Raw genomic sequence first — 15,234 nt, 5'->3', positions numbered from 1 at the left:
ATCTGATGTAGACGCTTTCATATGGCTACAATGAGTTTATTTGCTTCCTAGGCCTAAGTTGTTTGAGAAATTTCTGCTAACATTCTGTGTTTGAAAGCAGTCCTACTTGTACCACACTTGTATTTGTGTGAAAGTGGTATTTCTGTCACTTTACAATTTAGCAGTAGGGGTCTTCAAGCCGAATTTGGGCTGGATTTCCTCTTTTGCTCTCTCATGATATTGGATTCTTCTCTTCCTTCTTTTCTACACACTGACAGCCTTCACTCTCCTCCTTTCTTGAACCATGCGATCCAAGTCTTGCCTGGAAAGCTGCCATTCCAAACAAACAAACAAACAAACAACCCTAAGGATACGCCTGCAATGCAATGGGACTTTTTTTTTCTCTTCTTTAGGTACATTCAAACAGAAATCTCGACGTACGATATGGACCTGTCTAGCCCTGAAAAATGCCCGCTGCCTTGGGGCCACTACTTGCCTTTCTCCTTGTGTTCCAATTAGACCTTTTCACAGAATCAAAAGCAGTCTTCTGATGCTGGCCTGAAGATTTGAGGCAATGCTGTAGGATCATTTTAAAAAACTATCCTAGACAAAAGTAGATAGAAGCTCCTTGATTTGTGCTGGTTCCCTTGCAGCTATTCCTGCCCCATCCAACCTACAAATGGTTATTTAATTAGTGACCCAACCCATACAGAACAGGTTCATCCATCTCCTCCTGTGACAGAATTATAAAATGTTACAGCAGGCTGCAGTGTTGTCAGCATCAATATTTCACATAATTAGAGGAGGTTGCCAAGTATCTTTGGCCTTGCATTATTGATGGTTTAATGAATAGACTATTTTTTCTTTGAGAACATCTGTTTAAGTGCAGTCCTTACCCCGTATGAGGTATTTCAGGGCTCTCAGATAACTGTCATCCTGTTGCTGAATCAAATTGGTATTTAAGTATCTATTCACCTCACACAGAAGGTCAGTATTTTCTTTGCAACCCAACTGACACAAACTCTGTGACAACTTAATATCAGTGTTTATCATGTTTCTGCATCTTCAGGCCTGGAACCAAAGTTATTTTAACTCAAGATTGTTTGTGAGGAAGCTTTTTTGCCAAAGTTCCATTTTGGCAGGAAGATAAACCCTCCTTTTTAATTTCATATCATTAAGCTGAATACAGCTATTCTAAAGTTCTGTGGGGTTTCTTTCTGCCTGACGTGCTCTTTTATTGCAAAGCTGAAAACAACCACAGGCCAAGAATCATCTAATAACATGATGGAGCATTCTCTTACCTGGGTATTTCTTTTATAAAATCACTACACCTGAAAATGTGACAATGCATGTAAGCTTGAAACAATCCTTCCTGGAGCTCCCAGTGTGACATTTTAAATTTGGGAACAGCTGGTTCTTCTGTAATGTAAGAACACCACACCCAAATGATTGGCTTAAAGGACAAAATTCTGCCTTTTCTCTTTGGGCACTGTATTTCCTTGTCTGTGCATTTGGCCAAAGACATTGGGCTTCCTGAATCCACAACCAGCCTGAGTGACACAAAGCATTTCTGCAGCCAAATGACTCTTCACAGTCTGAGTCCCCTCAGCCCTTTATCAGATTGGTCCAGATGAAGGAATTAGAGAAATATTTGAACAGTGGATATTTACCACGCTCATTAGAAAGCAGAAGGGGAAAGAAACTCAGCAACTTGAGCAAACACCATTTTATGTAATTGTCTGAGTTTTGTTTTTTTTTTTTAATTAAACAGCTTAGCTGTCACTGAGATTTGCCTGAGGGACAACTGTGGATGAGTTACACAACTCAGCGTTCATTCATCAACTAATTCTCTGCAAAACCATATGGCTCCTCGCAGGGATTTCTTTAAACATTCTGCAAGGATATGAATTGGTGGCTTTGTAGATGTTGAGCACGTTGCTCGAGGCTCATTTTGAAATGCTGTTTCTAGACATTAAAGCAATGGTATTGTTGCAAGCAGTAGCCTAATAGAAAGCTGTTGTTTAGGCACTTTCAATCAAATAAAGAAAAGAAATAGAAAAATAAGAAATATTGAAAGAGTAAACATCTAAACTTTAAAGATGAACTATGCTGCTGTATGTGGTTTTCTCATGCAAATGTAGGATGTGCAGTTTACTAGATAGAAGCCAACAAGGAAGAAGAAACATTATAAAGTAAGATGGTCTCATTAATCAAGTCAGATATAAAAGAACCATTGCAAAATGTATGCATGCATATGGTGCAATAAATATGTTTGAAAATATGAGTTCATTACTTTTGGTCACTCTGAAGTGCAGCAGGGCACCTGCCAGATGGGAAAAGACAAATGTCACATAGGAAGGGCTGCTTGTACACAAGTCTTTTGCACGAAGTATGAGAGGTTTGGACTGCATTGTGATGCTGGTGTTTGTGGTCTAGAGACTTGGGGTGCTTTGGTGGAACTGCAAGCAGTAGTAATGCAGTAATGTGCATCAAGAGCTTCATTGTCTTCCCTCACTCAGTGACTGGGATTAAATTTGCTCCCTAGTTCAAAGCAAAGTTTCTGGTACTCTGAGTTTTTAAATCCCATTTGGCATCTCTAGCTGTTAAGAGGAGAAAAACATAGGACATAATTATAAGAGGAATTTGGTGAGTATTACAGATGAATTTTTCAGGCTTTTTTCTTTTTTCCTTTGAAATCAACTCATTCCAGAGTATTTTCTAACCTCACCCTATTTGGGACATTCTTCATAGCCCATAGAGGGGCAGCACAGATTTTGCAGGCTAGAATTCTGGCTGGGAGAAATTTTGACATTTGCACCCTGTTTACAAGTTGGGGAACTCGTGTGGATAGAAATTCAAGAGCTCACAGGAGCTTTTTGCTGCTGCAATATCAGGTAGACCTGACAGATCACTGTAAAAATTCACTAAGGAGATACTGATTTTTAGTGACAGCAAGTGCCTGTGCACTCTGCCAAGCTCAGCTCATCTGAGAACAGAGCAGTTTGTTCATCTGCATTATAATTATTTTATACAACAGGTGCATTCATCTCTATCCCCATATGTCAGTGGATTACTTGCAGTGTTTGTCAAGCTCTGAGCTTCTATAGAGGAAAATGTCACTTAAGTACAGTTCTGCTGTAATTCTTGCCATGAAAGTCCTGCAGATGAGCTTTATTCACCCTTCAGGGAATAGCTTGCTTCTGTTTGGGAGTACCCTTTTGCTAGTCTTTACCTATGAAATACTCCACAGACATCCTCCTGTTCGAGAGCTGCAAAGTCGGTGCCATGACTGAGGGCTGCTTTCCTGCCTCCTTTGCTTTATTTACCCCTCGTTTTGCTTCAGGAAGGCAACAGAGAGGAGAGGCTGAAGTTCTGAAGGCCTCAAAGGCAGAAGGCCACGCAAAACCTGGTATTTAAAACCAGAATGCCGTGCTGTTCCTCCTACACTTCTTGTTGCCTTCTACATGGAGCTCATTGCACCTTGGAGGGCCAGTGGTAACCGGGGCTCCATCAGAAGAGGGGTGGCCAGCAGAGACAGGGAGGTGATTGTCCTCCTCTATTCTGCCCTTGTGAGGCCCCTTCTACAGTACTTTGTCCAGGTCTGGAGCCCCAGTACAGGGAGGACGTGGAGCTCTGGGAGCGGGTCCAGAGGAGGGCACTGAGATGATCAGAGGGCTCGAGCAGCTCTCCTGTGAGGAGAGCTTTCAAGGCCAGGTTGGATGGGGCCCTGGGCAGCCTGGTCTGGTGCCACATCTGGAGGCTGATGCCCTTAGGGTCTCTTCCAACCCTAGGCACAAGGAACAGCAGCAGTTCACACTGCAATTAGCCCCTTGGTCACACCCAGCACGTTACACGGGGTGGGCACAAGGCAGGACTGTGGGTTCAGAGCTGTGTCACCTCTCACGGGTTTGGGATGTGGGCAACCAGAGCAGCAGTGCCTCAGGAGGGGCACGCGCTGATGTCAGTGAGCATGCCAAGACATCGTTTGATGTCAGGGGAGATTCAGGCTGGACGTTAGGAAATACTGCGTTTCTGGAAGAGTGGTCAGGCAGTGGAACGGGCTGCACGGGGAGGTGGTGGAGTCACCGACCCTGGAGGCTTTCAAGGAACGTTTGGATTTTGTGTGGAGCGACATGGTTTAGTGATTGGTGACAGGTGGGTGGTTGGACTGGGTGCTCCTGTGGGTCTTTTCCAGCCTCAGAGATTCTACGATTCTATGGTTCATTTCTCTTCCACACTGTTGAACAGCCCTCAGGCTGCACACACACAAAACACCCGGGCTCGGCCCCTTTAAGAACTCCCTCCCGCCCTTGCAGGCAGCGTGACGTCACGCGTGCGCAGCGCGCGATGATGACGTCAGCGACGCCGAGACGGGGAAGGAGGGAAGGAGGGAGCCCTGCCGCTCCGGTGTAGAGATGGACCTGCGGCTGGCCGAGCTGGTGGAGGAGCTGACCACGGCGGGGGAGCCGCAGCTGGAGCCGGGCCGGCTGAAGGAGCTGAAGAAAATATGCAGGTGAGGAGCTGGGCCCGCCGCCCTTCAGTTCATTGATGGCGGTGGCTGAAAGCGCTGCGCGTGGCACAGCTGCGGTGATTGCCCTCCTAACCGTTCCCTCAGGTCGTCGGAGGAGCACCTGAGCCACGCGTACCACCTGCTGCTGACCAGGCTCCACGAGGAGCACGCCGAGATGCGCTTCTCCGCCTTCCAGATCGTGCAGGAGCTCTTCTCCCGCTCTCACCGCTTCCGCACGCTGCTCGTTTCCAACTTCCAGGAGTTCCTGGAGCTCACGGTGGGGACGGACCACGAGCAGCCGCTTCCCCCGCCCCGGGAGGTGGCCCAGAAGCTGAGGAAAGCGGCCATTGCGGCGGTGCTGGGCTGGCACGAGAAGTATGGCGAGGCCTACAAGAAGCTGTCTCTGGGATATCACTACTTAAAGCAGAACAAGAAGGTACTCTGCATTTTTACTGCCCTGTATGTGTTTGGGGATTGTCTCGAGGAGGTGCTTTCCTCACTTTAAACAATAAATGTGAAAGGAAATCTGTTGGAAGCAAATTGTCTTCAAGAGACTTCCCAAAGAGGCACCCCCCAGCCTGGCCTGATCTTCCTTGGACTTATGGTGATTGTTCCCACCTGAAGCAGAAACCCTCTCCTTAAGGTATAAGGTACTAACGCTAGCAGATGCCTACTTCTTTACATACCGTGTTTTCAGAAGGCTTTTCTGAACCTGAGATGCCTTTAAGAAAAATACAGGTTGCCCTGAGAGGTTGTGGAATCTCCTGCTCTGGAGATATTCAGGATCCATCCATATGCTTCCTGGTGTGAGCTACTGCAGGGACCCTGTTTTAGCAGGGGGGTTGGACTGAAGGATCTCCTGAGGTCCTTTCCGACCCCTGCAATTCTCTGTTCCTGTGTGATTTGTTCTTTTGGTAATAACATGAATGCAAGACAGAGTTGTACAATTCACCACGCACTCTGACAACATATTGTAGTGCTGCTCAGAAGCTGAGCTGAGCTCTCTGTTGCTCCCCAGGCAGATGTGCTTTTTTCGAAACCCAGCACCTTCACCAAGAACACTGTATTGTTTTCTGGGATTCTTTTCCTTTTGGATTTCCTAAACTTCCCAGCTGAACATTGTATGTGTGCCACTTATGATTCAGTGACTAAATATGCTCAGATTTAGTACTGAATACTGATCAGATAGAGAAAGTGAGGAAAAGAGCTGTCCCAGCTCCAAACTAAGTTGCAGTGTGTCAGAAATACAATGGAAAAATGTACTTGTGGGAAGGGCTGAACAGTGTAAATAACTTTTTTTAAGTCATTAAAGAAAAACAAAATAACCAGGAGTGGAAATTAAGGACACATCCAGAGTCAAATAGTGGAATACTGGGATGGTTGGCGGTCGTTGTTGTTTCTCTCTTAGTGTGGTTAAAAGGTTCTAAAACCCTAGGCTGGAAAGAAGAGCTGGACCCAACCAGTGCTTTCTCAGTGTGCAAGCCAGTGGAGCTCCACCCACTGATTGCTGCTTGGAGCCCCACAGTCCAGCTGCTTTAGAATGGAAATCATACTTGCACTTTTAGCTGATGATTCACAGATAGGAAGTCTTTCTGTGAAAGCTTAAGATACCTTTTTTTCCATACTGAGCAGTGCTGTTCTGGTTTCATTTCAGAGTACAACACAGAAAGTGTAGCTGCTTTCTTTAAATAATTCCATATTGTCTTATGTTAAAGAAAAAAAAAAATGAAACCAGTGAGGGGAAATGCAGGACAGATGCAGGGGATCTTTAACGCATAACACAGATTCAATAGACTGCATGCTCAAATGTACAATAAGTCAGCTGAGGTTTGGTGTGTTTATCTGAACACCTGCAGTCACTTTGCTCCTCCCTTACGACTTTGGGTGTTCACTTCATGCCCTTGTGATACTGAGCAGTCCAGCAGAAGTGGCTGTACTGTTATTTTTTTTTTTTTACTGCACCTGAATACTTCTGGAAAGAGTTCTAAGAGAAGCAACTGAATCTCAGCTCCTGAACTTAAGAGCTAATATTGATGTAGCCAGCCTTTTGTCATCTTAATACATGAACTGCAAGAGACAACAAAAAGACCTGAGGAGGCTTTAGTACCTTTTAGAAATCAGGTGCATCTGCTGTTTGATGTTACAGCTCTGGCACAGTATGGAGCAGTGTGAGGACTGTTAGAGTCTTACTTTTCAGATTATCATCATCAAAGTTGGTCAGAAGATGACAACTGCAGCCCTTCTAAGGTATATACTCAGAAAACAACCTACTGGTTTATTCTTAGTAAACTGAAGTTATACCTGTATAAAGGTCTGACTTTAAGAACAAAACATATTTCGGCATATCAGAAAGCAACTTTGTGGTAGTTTCTTTTGTTGTTTTTTTTTTAACAAATCCCTGTGTCAAATTTCAAAAATGAAGCAAGAAGAAATATATATGTATGCACACATAAGTATTTTCAGCAGTATTTTTTTGATTCTGGGAAGGCACAGATGGGGTTGCAGATTAAGTGTGAATTATAAACTGAATGTGACTTTGATAGACTGAGAGTATCAATGCTGAATTCCAGTATTTCCCCAAAGTTGCAGTGTTTATTGCTGTGTAGGCTCACTAGTCTTACACCTTTTAAATCAAGAAGAGTTGTTTGCACCTCGTCACATCCAGCTCCAATGTTCATTACAGAATAATAGTGAAAGGCTCCATACATCTTGCTCCAGCACTGGAGCTGAGTAGTGTCCCTCTGTGTTGTCTGAATGAGGTTCTTAGATATGCTCTGTTCTGACCAAGTTTCTGAGAGGTGGCTCATCTAGCAGTGACAATAAAGACAAATGTTCAGTGGGTGCTTGTAATACAGGCACAGTGCACAGAGGGTGCAGCCTTTATAAGCAGCAAAGGATGGGCTCACTCAGCCCTCAGTGTAATCCATTATGAAATTAATGAAAGCAGTCAAAAGGAAATAACTACATGTTCTTTTCAAGTGATTTTTCTTATGGAATAGCACAACGCAGGATTCGTTTCCTTAAAATAGAAGTGAAAATAGATTTTCAAACCCTTCTAAGAAAAAAAAAAGACCTACAATTTTAAAAGAAACTGTTTTGCATCACTCAGATTTATGTTTATGTTTTAGTCATAAGAAAGTGAGACTGAATGATATCCTTTCCCTCAGTCAATGGATCCAACAAATAATTAAAAAAAAAAAAAAGCCATTGATTTTCAGCAGTCCCTTATTAGTAGAAATAAAACCTCCATTCAGAATTTCTGTAGTTATTGATTTCAGGAGGAGAGGAGATAAAAGGAAGTACTGCTGAGCTTCTGGATGATTGCTTACGTTAGAGGATTTTTCACCACTGATAAGGATCTTAGGAAATGGATTTTCTATGTACTTCTTACAGAGAATGTTGTACTTTTTTCTTCGTTTCCTTAGGTGGATTTTCAGGACGTGCATGCAAGAACAGTGGCTGAAAGGAAAAGGGAAGAAGAGAAGCAAAAACGATTGGATAACGTTTACAAAGAAAAAGCCAAAAGAGCTGAAAAAGAAATGGCAGGTGATGTGCTTTGACTTGGGTGGGTTTGTTGTTAAAGCAATTTTTTGTAAGGTTGTATAAACCAAATTCCAGCAGAATAGATATCCAAATAAGAGCAAACCTCAGTGTACAGGAATAGTACATTTGTTAGTGCTTCACTCTGTCTCTCACCTAAAGAATGTCAAGGCAAATGAGTAACAGGTCCCATAAAGCTCAAGTAGAATGGGGAGATATAAAAAAAAAAACAACTTATAAATGTCTGGTCAGTAATTCATCAGGTGTGAATGCATACCTTCATGCACATGTATGAAGTTGGACTTGGTGATCCTTATGAGTCTCTTTGAATTTGGGATATACTCTGATATCAGAAGCAGTTCTGGATCTCGTGGCTAAATTACTGTGTCTATGGTTAGGTACAGGCTTCTTGACTGATGACCTCAGTTATACTGTATATGCATCATGTATGTTCCAGGAGTTTGGGCACAAGTCTGCGCAGCAATCCTAGATGCAGTATGGGAAATCTGTGAGAAGTGTTATGTTGCTGGGAGCTCAATCTCTGAACATGTACACAGCCAACATATTCCTGCCGTATTTAAGAACAGACGTAGTGTAACTATGATTATATAACTAAGTTGCAGTTGGGAAGGATTATTTATCTCAATTGCTTCAGTTTGTGCAATGAATGCATTTGTGTCTGCCTTTATTCTACATGGTGCAAATGTTTTCACACATGGAAAAAAGAGATTTAACCTTTTAAAGTCAGCTTTACTGATAGCATCTCTTAGCTATGGCATATATTCACTGGTGCACCTGCAAACAGCTGTAACATTTGTGGCTGCAGAATGAGCACCCAGTGGCATTACCAAGGATACCTTGTTTCTTACCAGTACTGTTCTGCTTCGAATTTATTGAAGTATTTGAGTCACCTTTGATAGACAGTGAAATTTTAGGGAGGATAGGAAGGGAAGAATGCTGGTCCTAAATTTGTTGTTCAGGAAGTTCTAGAGATCCTGTTTAAGAGAAGTATTGACTCTCTTTTGAGGACCGTCCCTGCACTGGAAATAAATGTGTGGATAAACTGTGACTGATTACTGGACAAATGGATTCTTTGGCAGTATGTTTGTTTTGTAGATATACCTGTGCTCAGGATTCAGCCCTGCACACTGTTTCACAAAGTTCTGAAACAACTCTCTCTTGATAGAACTGTCCCAAGAGGTTGCTGAGACACTGACAGAGATGGAGAACTGTTTCCGGCTTCTGTTGCCAGATCCTTTTGACTTCACTGTGAGCAACACAGGACTGGAACCCAATGAACAAACGAGTGCTGACAAGGATAGATCTGCATCCTCCTTGTCCTCGTGTGTGGGATGTGTGGATGATGAACAGCCGTGCTGTAGCAAGGACATTCTTCCTGTTTCTCAGTGTGTCAGAATGGATCAAAACGAAGAGTTAGGTGACAAACAGAAGAAGCCTGAGCAAAATGTATTAGATGGAGACACGTGCTCTGAGGTTGAAACTGGTGTTCCTGTTCTTGGTGATGATGATTATGAAACTTTTGTCAGGAATCACGGACTGATTTCTCATAAGTATACTCTAGACCTTGAACTCTCTACAGGTACCTGCACCAAGTTTTCACAAAGAGCTGGGGATAATCTTTGCAATGCTTTGTAGTTTTTTGTTTTTTTTTTTCCTTTGCTTGTTTGTTTTTGCTGTGACTTCAGCATTTGGGGTCCCTGGGCATCATTTTGATTTATTTTGGCCTTCCTTTCTATTTCTGCCCCATTTAGCAGCCTTTCTTAGTTTTGGATGTTCTTGTATGGGATTTACAGATTTCATTAATTTCTGAAACTGAATGTTTGTATTAGTTGTAAACACATTACTACACTTCATAGTACGTATGATTTTCCTGTGTTTAGAAACAAAATGATTTACTTACTGTATATAGGATTTTATTTCAGCACTTCCTTCTTTCTCATTGTAACATGGGTAAAAGCTACTGATTTAAACATATTAATATTGGCTGTTTCTTAATCTTTGTTATTGACAACTTGCAGGAAACAGCAGAGTTTTACCTTAAGAGTTATGATTAGACCTTTCTATCTAACTTTGTTAATAAGAATTGCAGATAGAAAAAGTCTGAGTATTTAGGGCTTTTCACTTTTTTCCAAATGAAATCTCTTACAAATACTGTCTGATTGGAATTTCAAGTGCATGAGGCTGGTGAGATAGCTGTCTACTTTGCTTGCAAGCAACAGAATTGGAAGTTACCCTTGGGGCTTATGAGCATCGAACTGGTGCAAAATACCATTTGCCATTCTTACTTGTGTGGTGGCAGACTTGGCTTCTTCGACAGTCAACCCCTTTTGGGATGGAGGCCCTAGGAACATTTCATATTGAATAAGCACGAACTGGTCCATTAGGGCCTGGTTCATTTATTGGAACAAGGACAAGATGCAATGTAAATAGTAAAACTGCACTGGTTTTGGTTTACTTTGTGTAATGGCGTAACAAATCCTTGTCATCACTGAACTGAAAGCTTTTCATCTTTTCCTTTTTGAATGTGGATAACAGAATATATAATAATCAACATCAAATAGTTTAGAAAAAATGCTTCATGTACAATTATATAATAATATGTGTTACTTATATTTTTATGCTTTATGTAAAATACTTTAGAGAGGTTAACGGGTACTTCTACTCAGTGTTTACAGTATCCTGGCTACTTGGTTACAACTAACTGTTGTTTTCCTTTATTGGAGCAGATATCAAAGTGCATGAGAACGAAGACAATACTGCTGTAATAAACAGTGTTGTGGATGCTCACAAACTCGTCAGAAATAAGTTCTTGCCTTCCGTGCAGTCCTGGATTCAGGTGGGGTAAAGACCTAATTTCTTCATTTCCGTGAAAAGATGGACTAGGTGCTGGGAGGCTTGAGAGAAAGAGAGAGAGGAAAGAAATTAAGGTTGAGAGAAACATTGGTGCAAATAGAAAAGAAGGTTGCTGGTTCCATAGGGATGTACAGAAGGAGACTGCAGGAGCTACAGAGGTTGTTTGATGGCTCAGTGCTCGGTGTGCTGCCTGCAGACACATTAAAATAAAAAAAAAAGTAGGCATCTAAGAAAATACAGCTTCTTCACAAAGTATTTAAGTAAAACTTGGTATGATTTCATCAGACATGTCTGCATCTGAACACTGCCTTTTCTGCCAGTTGATATTTGCAGGAGCCTCGTGCAAGAAATATGGCCTGCCAGAGGGCATTATTAGGAGATGTTTATAGCAACTGCTCATTTGTTATTCGTCTTCAGTGGTTGCTTTTAGGTCTTAAATTCTGGTTGGGGAAAGAAATGCATTGACAAATTGTTACGTGTAAAATAAAAGAATTTGTGACATTTTTCCTCTGCCTTATGTGAGACAACAAATAAACAAGTGCTTTTTGCTCAGGTGATAGAAAAAGAATAAGAATGTAGATGTTTTGCTTTGCAGTTATTTACCCGAGCAGGAATAAACGACGATCGGTTGAGATGTGCCATTGATCTGAAGAATAAACTGGAGGCTGCTCTGAGGAAATACAAGGAAATGAACATTACTTTTAAAGAGAGAAAAAGAAAAGTGGTGAGTTTTTGAAACTTCACTTACTGGAGAGGACTGTTAGTAATATGTGGCTATTTGGCTTGTATACAAAAACGCACTCTTTCTTAAACCTCATTCTGGCAAACTTTTCAATGCAGGTTTAATTTATTCACAAATTCATCAGCTAAAGAAGTTGAGCTGAGAACCTACTATAATCAGGAGCTGTTCTTAGGCAAAGCCATGTAAGGTAGCGCTGTTGGTTTTTATTGGGTAGCATTGTATAAGGTTGGTTGGATAAGGTTAGGCTTGGATTTTATTTACTCTTAGTTTCTTCATATGCAACATTATGTCCTCATCTTCCTTTGTGCAGATACATATTTCTCAGGAAATGCTGTGTAGCTGTTGTTCTTTTATGACATACAGAACTTTGCTAGTGTCTACAGTTACAAAAGCAACATTTCTGCTTTGTAGTGTTTACTTCCTATAGTAGGCAAGTAGCATGACTAAGGACATCTTGAAAGAATTAGTTGTTTTATAAAGCTTTAAAGTGTCAGAAGATGACAGATTCTGGGAAACAGGCAAAGCTAATGAATAAATGGAGGCTGAAAGATCAAATGCTTTACTCAAATCCAGTCCAGACTTCTAAAAGGAGTCTATATCATGTTTATGTATCTAAAGCAAAGCTCCACAATGCTCCTTTATGCTGCTTGAGATCCAGCTAAATTATTGTGGAGTTTAACACACAAATAATGTTTTGAGCCGTGGTTTATGACTGGATTGTAAGAATTTGATCCAGATGTTATACCTTGGATTAAACTGTAGTATCCTGGTTTAGCCATGACTGAGTGTTGCAGACTTTGCTTTCCTTGTGCAAATGAAGCCTTATTAAGATTAATTTGGTTCGTCATCTTAGTACTACTGACGTACCACGTCAGTCAAAAATGTCAACTATGAATGGAAAGTACTGTAAGACTGTCTTGTCAGGGTTATTTTTTCCCTCAGTGAAATATGTGTGCTACCTTAATGCAACCAGCTATGAAGGAATCCAGACATCTGCTGTCATTCCTGCCATTTGCTTGACAGGACTTCATTTGCTGTACCTCTGCGTGGAATATTGGTTGCAATATTTCTTGCAAGGTATAAAGGACGTTCAAGCCTTGCTTTTTGTGTGCGTGTGTGTGTGTACATGTGTATGTGTTTAAAGTGGTATGTTACCACTTCTGGAGATTGATCAATGCTATCTATGTAGGGTTGAAAGATAATAAATTGTACCATTACAACTGCAGAAATAAAGGAGAATGCATAGCAGTATTCACAACGAGTACATTCAGAATGAAGCAGTGTTTGTTGAGGTATTAACTTATGCACTGAAAATTACATGTAATTGGTTTTATTTTCTTTCCCAGTGGAAAATACCCAAATTTCATTTTAGTGCTGATTTAATTTAATTTGTAACCTGAAAAAAGAGAGCTGTGTGCTGTAGAATGAAATTGTTTAAATTCTCTTTTCATCACGTGACAATTGAGTTGTTTGAAACTTATAAACGTGGTAAAGGGAGAGACTGATAGAAACGCTGTTGCTTATTTTCTTCTTAGGCTGTGATTATTAGCTCCCAATCTGTCAAGTATTTACGTGCCAGCATATGAAATATTACACTCAGCTCCTTCTTAATCCAGCATTGTTGCTTACATTACATATTGCTCCTTCTGGCTGCATGTCCTTGTGTTAGTAGAACTGTAGTTCTTGCCATGCTGTGGTTTTGCTGTACTTTTAGATTGCTGTATTTTTAGATGCAAGTGAAGAAGCACTGACAGCGGAGCTCTGGCTCGCAGCCATCCTAGCCTGACAGAGCTCAGTGCTTCACAAGTGGGGATTGTCAACCTGTGAAGTCAGTGAGTGCTGTAGACCTGCGCGTGTGTAGAGATGCTTGTTTAGAAATGAAGGGGAGCGTTTTATAAGCAGGGACAGCAAGCAGATGAAATGTCTGAGCACAGAGGGTCCCATGTTAGTTGTCTGGTTTGCAGTCGCTCTGTAATAACTCTGCGTTTTGATACGGTATCAGTTTTCCTGGTAACTGCTGATTGCAAGTACACATGGGCAAGTTCACTACTGGGCAACAAATCTTGGAGTATAATTATGATACTGAACCACAGGCAGGCCTTATCTTCAGTGAGAACGTGGTTTTGTTTTACCAGAAAGTATAAAACAGATCAAGAGGGACTTGGGAAGTTGGCTGAGGACCTGGGCTTGCTCAGTCTCCTCAGATCTTGTTTTTTGATTTGTGCTCAGTCTTTGCCTTCCTTTTCATTTCTTGTACCATACTTTCTTTCTGTTCTGTCCCTCCTTGTGCTAGAATGCCTCCTGCCTTCTCGGGGTTTAGTTTGAAGGGAGTGGCAGGGAAAGGCATTTCCCACCCTCATCTTGAAATCAAGGAAGTTGATGAGTGCAGGGTTTTTGTGAGAGATTCTCTTTATCTCTGGAAAAAATATGAAGCCCCACGGCTTTGCAGACTATGGGGTATCTTTTTGTAATTTTATGGAACTTCTTTTCTATGAAGTCATTTGTAGGAAAGCTTCATGCAGAGAAATGCTCTGGCTTGAAATAGATTATCGTGACATGGATATTGTTATCTTTTTCTGCTCCGTGTGCAGAAAGCCTAAACCGTAGAAAGAGTGCTTTTAAAGCCTGCCGACAGAAGGACAATGGCATTCTTCTGTTCATACCTTTCAAGAGCTGTGGGAGGAGAGGAAAAAGAATAACAAAGTTATCCATTGACTGTCTAGAATCACAGAATCACCAATGTTGGAAAAGACCTCCAATATCACCCTGTCCGACTGCCCACCTATCACCAATATTTCCCACCAAACTTTTCCCTTAGTACAACATCTAAATGGTTCTTTCTTGAACAACCCCCAAGGTTGGTGACTCCACCACCTCCCTGGGCAGCCTGTTCCATTGCCTGACCACTTTTTCAGAGAAGTTGCTATTCCTAATGTCTAACCTGAATCGGTCCTGCTGCAACTGGAGGCTGTCCCCTTCAGTCCCATCACTGGTTACGCAGGAGAAGAGGCTGACCCCCACTTTGCTGCAGCCTCCCTTCAATTAGTTGCAGAGCAATATGGTCTCCCCCGAGCCTCCTCCAGACTGAACAATCACAGTTCCCTCAGCCAATTTCCTCGTAAGAGGAAACAAATCCGTTGCAGCAGATTTTCTAAATGTTCTTTCCAATTGCTGTGCCTCCAGAAGTCATCAACACATTTCTTCCTTCATTGAGGCTGGGGGGTGGATGGACAGTGGCAGTCTCAATGTATTGATCAAAGGCAAATGAGTTCTTATGTGCTTACAGAGGTCCTATTTATCATAGCAAAATATTTATTTAGGGCATGAATAAGGTGTTCACTTCTAACAGGAAATGTATTTTGAAAACATAAACCAGAGTTTTGAAATCTGATTTTCTCTGTATCTGAGTTTTAGCTGAAGCTGGGGAAAGAGCACAGAAGCGATAAAAGCCTTTTATTTTGCAGTACCTGGATGCCTGGACATACTACTTTCTCTCAATGCCTGTTCAGGATAATCTCAGTGTCCAGTAGAGGGAGTGCACACTGCATGTTCAACATTTTTCCCTACACTACCTTTATCCAAAGCCAGC

General features: G+C 41.8%; 1 protein-coding gene across 1 annotated transcript in view; it reads left to right on the top strand.

Annotated features, from left to right (window-relative positions):
- Positions 1-4,335: 4,335 nt before the first annotated feature.
- Positions 4,336-15,234, top strand: part of UVSSA (UV stimulated scaffold protein A) — a 47,536-nt gene continuing 36,637 nt past the window's right edge. The window contains exons 1-6 of the mRNA XM_042871496.1: positions 4,336-4,492; positions 4,595-4,925; positions 7,915-8,035; positions 9,216-9,629; positions 10,777-10,886; positions 11,499-11,627. Coding sequence (XP_042727430.1) covers positions 4,395-4,492; positions 4,595-4,925; positions 7,915-8,035; positions 9,216-9,629; positions 10,777-10,886; positions 11,499-11,627 — 1,203 coding nt within the window. The 5' untranslated portion in view covers positions 4,336-4,394. The remainder of the gene's footprint in view (positions 4,493-4,594; positions 4,926-7,914; positions 8,036-9,215; positions 9,630-10,776; positions 10,887-11,498; positions 11,628-15,234) is intronic.

The sequence above is a fragment of the Lagopus leucura genome, unplaced genomic scaffold, assembly GCF_019238085.1.
Source record: "Lagopus leucura isolate 7727_CA_CO unplaced genomic scaffold, USGS_WTPT01 Super-Scaffold_100004, whole genome shotgun sequence".
NCBI lineage: Eukaryota > Metazoa > Chordata > Aves > Galliformes > Phasianidae > Lagopus > Lagopus leucura.
Note: the sequence above shows the minus strand (reverse complement) of the source record. Positions and strands in the feature narration are given on the sequence as shown.